At 34.6% G+C, this 7,244-nt stretch overlaps 1 protein-coding gene across 1 annotated transcript in view; it reads left to right on the forward strand.

Annotated features, from left to right (window-relative positions):
* Positions 1-465: 465 nt before the first annotated feature.
* Positions 466-7,244, forward strand: part of LOC107877656 (G-type lectin S-receptor-like serine/threonine-protein kinase At1g67520) — a 12,892-nt gene continuing 6,113 nt past the window's right edge. Inside the window, exons 1-5 of the mRNA XM_047415145.1 lie at positions 466-981; positions 4,019-4,174; positions 4,390-4,541; positions 6,055-6,265; positions 6,654-6,891. Of these exons, the coding sequence (XP_047271101.1) occupies positions 852-981; positions 4,019-4,174; positions 4,390-4,541; positions 6,055-6,265; positions 6,654-6,891 (887 nt within the window). The 5' untranslated portion in view covers positions 466-851. The remainder of the gene's footprint in view (positions 982-4,018; positions 4,175-4,389; positions 4,542-6,054; positions 6,266-6,653; positions 6,892-7,244) is intronic.

The following is a 7,244-nucleotide window of genomic DNA, read 5'->3' on the forward strand; positions in this document are numbered from 1 at the left end:
CCAAGCAGATTAGTCAATACAACACTTTAAATTAATAAAGTTGTTTTGACCTGATTAGGTGATCACGGGTTCAAGTTGTGTAATATACACCCTTATGGTGGAGCCTTTATCTGAACACTATTCATAGCGGTAGTTTTAACGCACTGGTCTGACCTTTTTAGCTACAGTGGTGTTTTTTTTTTTTTTTTTGGTTTTCCATCCGGTGTTCGGTACCTGCATTGAAACTCGATTAATCCGCATTCGCATCGGGTAGGGCCCATTCGGGGGTAGCGCTCCCAACAGAGTTTTCTCCATGTCCAAGATCGAACCCTCGATCTCTAGTTAAGGGTGAAACAACCTCATCCGTTGCACCACGACCCATGTTGGTTAGAGAATTCAACATAAATGAAATGACCAAATTATCCTTATATGTCATACCAGCCATGTCGACCTGTTGTGTGCTTATTCCCACTTACTTACTATTATTGAGTAAAATATCTATCATACATCAAAAACAATATGGTTCTAATGAAGCACACATTCCAATTATGACTTCCATGACACATGTTTTCTCATTTTTCTTCTTCCAACAACTGATTTATTCCTCTAATGGCCAAAACAATAATATTGTTAAGGCAGGTTACTGGTTAAGTGATAGAGGTTTAGCCATAAACAACATTGATTCAACTCTTTTCACTCATTTATTTTGTGCATTTGCTGATCTTGATTTTCCAGCGAATTAGTTAATCGTTTCGCTGGAAAATCAAGATTATTTTAGGCAATTTACAAGAACAGTACTACAAAAAAATCCTAGTGTAAAAACTATATTGTCAATAGGCGGAGGTGCTGCACATAAAACAGCATATGGGATCATGGCTAGAACAAATAGTTCAAGAAAAAGTTTTATTGATTCATCAATAAGATTGGCTAGAGAATTTGGGTTCCATGGACTTGATCTTGGTTGGCAATATCCACAATCAACTAGTGACATGACAAATTTAGGTATGATAAATTCTGTCGTTTCAATTTATGTAGCACACTTTTCTTGAATATATGTATTACTATGTTTGTTTTCGGTTTGATTGTCTGGTTTTGAGTTTTGACTTGATATTGAGTTTTAATAAGGCATAATACATAAACAAACATGCAATCTACACTTTAAGAGCGCAAATATAGACACCTCGCCTTGGCAGTGGCGGAGCCAGAATTTTTATTGAGGAGATTCATGAGTAAAAATATGAGCTAGCTTAAGGGGGTTCAACATTACTATATATACATAAAAAATATTTTTAACCGTATATAAATAGTATAAAAATAGTATGATTTTCCGTCGAAGGGAGGTTCGGACCACCCGATGAAAGGTGGCTCCACCCCTGCACCTTGGCTTCCATTGACAATTAACACTACAACTTGTTCCTACTTATTTCGTGGACACCTGATAATGACATGACACATAGATTTTGGTGGTGTCTAGATGAACATTTTGTAAGTGGTTTTGGAGGTATCTAGATGAACATTTTATAAGTTGGGAGTGTTCAACTGACACGATGAAGATGAGTCGACGTGTCTAGATGTGCATCCGCAAAGTTGGATTGGTTACTTGTCAGCAGCTGAGGCCAAGTTTGAATGTCCCTTAGAGAACACTCTTTTATTTACTTACATTTTAAACAGCGCGGCTTTACTTTTCACGGCAACTGTTTCCGCCTCGCCCCAAGTAGACAATTCTTTGAGTTATCCAATACAGTCAGTTGCATACAACTTAGATTGGATCAACCTGATGGCATATGAATTCTATGGACCAAACTGGTCGCCCTCACAAACGAATTCACATGCACAACTATTTGATCCTTCCAACCAAGGCATGAGTGGTAGCAACGGAATCTCTGACTGGAATGAGGCAGGCGTTCCAACACGAAAAATGGCACTTGCAATTCCATACTGTGGATTTGCATGGCGATTAGTTAATGAGAATATTCATGGTGTCAGAGCGCCTGCCGATGGAAAAGCAAATGTCTCCTTTGATGATGGATCAATGACTTACGCCCAAATTAGAGATTTTATAGTGCAGAATCGCGCCACGACTGTATATAACAACACAGTTGTTGGAGATTATTGTTACTCAGGAAGTACTTGGATTAGCTATGATGATACTCAAGAGTGTTAGAGATAAGGTTAATTACATTAAAAGCCAGGGATTGCTTGGTTACTATGCGTGGCATATTGCAGCAGCTGGTAATTTTTCAGTTCTTTCTGAAGCTGCTGCACTAGGTAATTCTTACTTACTCCGTCTCAATTTGTTTTTCTTACTTTAAACTGTCTTTTTCTTTTTTGATGACTTTTTAATTCTAACTTTCCACATGGCATGTATTTCGGTACATAAGTAGCCACGATGCCATTATTAGTACCAAAGGATAGTAACATAGCTCGTTTAGTCTACCAAGCAATCTAGGAATCACGGATCCTCTGCAATGGACTTCGATCTTGTGTAATTTGCTTAAGCAACGCTTCCAGATTCCTTCGTCTTAGCTTGACATCCAACTAGTACAATGCCGAATAGAATCTCGTGTACAACTTTCCCTTTGCCATTCTCATAGCCCGTACTCTAGTTGAATAGGGACACGTGAAGAATAAGTGGCTTAAAGATTCATTTGTAGCGTAGAACAAGGGACATGAGAGGTCACTTATACTTGTCCATCGTGCCACTGTCTTTAATCTGCAACCTCTTTTCGATAGCCAAATATAAGATAAATTTCCGCTTTAGTGAGCCATAGTTGTTGCATATTATCGGTCTGCACTCAACCGTTGGTATGTCTCCTCTTACCCTTTGGTATACATCCTTGATGCCGAACCTGTTCATTTGCAATATGTCTTCCATATCCATCTAGCACAAAAAGTCTATCGATCTTAGTATCTTCTGAATCATCCATGATGCCATAGTAGACTTTGGTACGCTCCACAGATGTTTACAAAAGGCTGCCTTGTTCCGTACTGAAATGTCAACGAACCCAAGATCACCAGTAGACTGCGGGCAGCACAATCTTTCCCACGCAATCAGAGCAGTCTTAGTTGCATCAGCTCCACCCGACCACAAAAACCTTCTACGTAAAGATTTTACCATTTGGATCACTTTCTTTGGGTGAATGAAGGCTTGGAACCAAAAAACTTGAACTAAGACGAGTTCAACTTTAACTAACTGCATTCTGCCAACCTATATAGGACACGAACCTAGTAGCCCAAGACGTAATCTTTACAAGCATCTTATCTATCCATAATTCGTACCGAATAATCTTGATCCTCTTAGCTTTAGTAATCCCAGTAGCTGAAGAATATGCGTCTGTTCAGTCAAACCAACTCGATGTTGAACTTAAGTCACCCCTACAAATTAAAATAACAACAAATCATCAGCAAACCAAAGGCACGTGATATTCAGCTTCCCACACTTGGGATGAAAGTTGAAATCAGGTCGCTAAGTAAAAGGTCTTCATGTTACTATCGAGGTACTTCATAGCCAGGACAAAGAGAAAAGGGGACATGGGGTCTTCTTGTCTAAGCGCGCTCATTCTTTGCATGGAATGGTGGATCGACTAGGAACACCATGGACCATTATTGAATAAGAAACTGACTTGACACAGGTCAAGATCCATCGAGATGATGTAGGATTTGCTCAAGAAATGGACACTCAATAGAGTCATATGCTTTCCTGATCATCATATCGATCTTCAATGTGCATCTAAGGGAAGGGTGCTTCCCGCGCCATACCATTATATCAACTCATGACTTATAATGATGTTATTTGTTATAACTTGGGTCGAGGAGTACATCCATCACTTTCTGCATTCTGTTGACGAGGATCTTGGAATGAAGGCGATATTCAATCCCATTCTTTACATATGGCTCCGTTATTGTATGTGACAATAACAAGGCTACAGTATTATCAGCATATATAAGTTAAATTCATCAGAACTATATAGTTAATGTTCGATTTCCTAGTAAATCAATATTATGTTATTTAATTTGTATTTGTTTTTTATTAATTTAGAATCTGATCAAGACACACAAGGAGGACTTGTGAACAAGAAGAGAAAACTCAATCGACTAGTTAGCATTTTGGTTCCAATTGGTGCAATACTTACATTGATATTGTTAGTATTTATAATTTGGCACCTTCAAAGGAGACAAATATTGAAATTTCAAGGTAACTCTTTTTTTATATTTAATTCTTTCATCCAAACAAAAAGTTGGGCTTAACAAATTTCAGTAGTGCAGTTGATTTATCATCTGAATAGTTACTAATAAACTTTGTTGATGAATGTTTGATTCCCCGCCTTGTAATTCATCACTTTGGTAACTTTGTTTTTATCTTTATTTTTCAACTTTGTTTTTATTTTTTATATGTAATTTTTTTTTTAGCTTCTCACATAATGGAAAGCAAAAGTAAAGCAAGAAAAGGTGGGGAAAGCAACAATTTGCAGGTTTTTAGTTTTGATGAGATGAAGGAAGCTACAAACAATTTTTCATTTGCAAATAAGCTTGGACAAGGTGGATATGGACCTGTTTACAAGGTAAAATCTTATGGATATTTAATGAATTTTGATAACTTTTTTTTGTTTGTTTGGGAAAGGGCTAAATTTGTTCCAATAATATTTGAAACCGAGGGAACAAGTTCAGGTTGTGGAAATAGACTTTTGCAGAAATATAATGCAATTAAAGTTGGCTACGATACAACCTTATGACCCAACCCTTTCTGGCAGGAGCTTAGAGCACCAGACTGTCATAATATTTGAAATTGAGCAACTTATATAGCTCGCTAGATAAATTTTAACCATGAATAAATAATATTAATTTTACCCAAAAATTTTTTAGATGAATTCCCTTGACCTACCTGACTCTGCCTGCTATTCTCCCATCAAAACCAATTTTCTATACTTAAACCAAATGTACATATATTAAAAGTCACAACTAGTTGTAGTGGATGATGTAGCATATAAATCCCAATAAACCTTCAACACCTAGTATAACTATGTATGTAAAAAAAAAAAAAGGATAATGCTCTGTTTCCACACTGAAGGTCCCATAGGCACACGTATGTGCCATGTATGTACCACGTAGATACTTAAAATGTCAAAAATACGATTTTAATTAGTTCAGGGATAATAGGACCTCCTAAAGTTCAGGTGTGTCTCAATAATTTCTTGTATAGTTTAGGGTGGAAACAAAGCATCCCCAAAAAAATATAATATACTCAGGGGCGGCTCAACATAATTGGTGGCCTAAAGCGAAATTTTAAAATGAGGCTTTGAATTTTTTTTTTTTTTTTTACAAATCTATATTTATAGCTTTTTGAGGTGTAAATTATAAATAAAATTGTTTTGTAACTGATTTATCCGAAAAAATTCCTTTGCAATTAATAGTATGCTTAATTCATTTGATATCTCTTGAAATATTTTTTTCAAGCTTAAGTAATATTTTTGAAATTTTATTTTTAAAAAACTTCTTTCAGCTAAGATAATTATATAGGATCAAGAAAAATATGCATTTGTAAAATAATAAAAAAAATTATCTGATTGAAATACATCTTATCTTTCAACTTCTTCGATTCCATTGTATTCACTGCTTTAATTCTTTTCGCCTCATTAATCAAAATAATAAATAGAAGGTATGGTTTCCTGAGTTACCTCTATTTATTAGATGTTCTTTTTAGATTTGAGAGTATTAAAAGAAATTTTCTTAATGTTGATTGTCAACTTTAATCTTGAATTTCTAAAGTGATATTTCTATTTGAGTTTAAGAGAAATTAAAATGTGGTGAAAAAAATATTAAGAAATATTTGATATTTTCTAAAGAAAAAATCTAAAAAACTACAAACCTATAATGCTTTTAAAAAAAAAAAAGAGGTTTTCAATAATCGGAGGCTTAAAGCACTTGCTTCGGTGGCTTCACCTTGAAGCCGGCCTTGAATGTACTCAATATCAAGAATGTAAAGATTGAATTGATCAAATTTATATTTGGATTTACCACTTCGAAATAATACATCAATCTTCTCAAAATTCTGAATTCGCTTTTAAATTCATATAGGGAAAATTGAAGAATGGACAAGAAATAGCAGTGAAAAGGCTATCAGAGACTTCATCTCAAGGATTAGAGGAATTTGAAAATGAAGTGATTCTTACAGCAAAATTACAACATATAAATCTTGTAAAAGTTGTGGGATTTTGCATTGAAAATGAAGAAAAAATGTTGATCTATGAATATATGCCCAACAAGAGCTTGGACTACTACATTTACAGCAAGTCTTCCTTTTCTACTAACAATTTATATCTATATCTATATATATTTATTTTTAGATAAGCATCCAGTAATTTTCTGAACTATGACCAACGTTGCTACGACATACTGAGGTTTTACTATCCCTGAACTCAATTTTAATATATTTTTATATTCTTTTGTGTTGATGTGATATCTTGCGTGAAGTTAAACACCTGAGGCGCGTGAAAGACTGCTATGTGTTATGTCAGCTAAAAAGATTAACAAAAGTATGCTGAAATTTTGTTAAGAAGGTTATAGGACCCCTGAGAAGTTGAAGTATGTCGTATCAAATTTCATCATAATTCAAGGGTACTAGATGCTTTATCTCTTTTTTTTTCATCGACATGATTTATTTTTTCGACATGTAGATCAAGTGAGAAGATTAGTTCTAAATTGGGAAAAAAGAGTGCAAATAATTGAAGGCATTATTCAAGGATTATTATACCTCCAAGAATATTCAAGATTAACAATTATTCATAGGGATATTAAAGCAAGCAATATTCTATTGGATAATCAAATGAAACCAAAGATTTCTGACTTTGGAATGGCAAGAATATTCAAGGAGGATGCAGTTGAAGCAAATACAGACAGAATAGTTGGGACAATGTAAGTTTCTTTTTCTAACAAAAAAAAATAAAAAATCCACTCTTTTCGATATTTGCTTTAAAATCCAATTAATTTAAATTTGCACCAAAAAATCTGACTTTGGACCCGTTGTTTATCAAAAGTAACTCTATATCTCGAGCTTCAACTCGAGATGTGTGATTAAGGATGAATGAGTATTACCAATATAACTTTGGAAGGTTAATTAAACAATATATCTTTTTTTTTAAAAAAATTCTTATGATTATTACATGCAGACCGATAAGATTTTATTAGAGATAAGCATCTAGTATCCCTCGAACTATGGCAAAAATTTTCATGACACACTCGAATTTCACATGAGATCTATTACCCCT

This window comes from Capsicum annuum, chromosome 7, assembly GCF_002878395.1.
Source record: "Capsicum annuum cultivar UCD-10X-F1 chromosome 7, UCD10Xv1.1, whole genome shotgun sequence".
Lineage (NCBI taxonomy): Eukaryota > Viridiplantae > Streptophyta > Magnoliopsida > Solanales > Solanaceae > Capsicum > Capsicum annuum.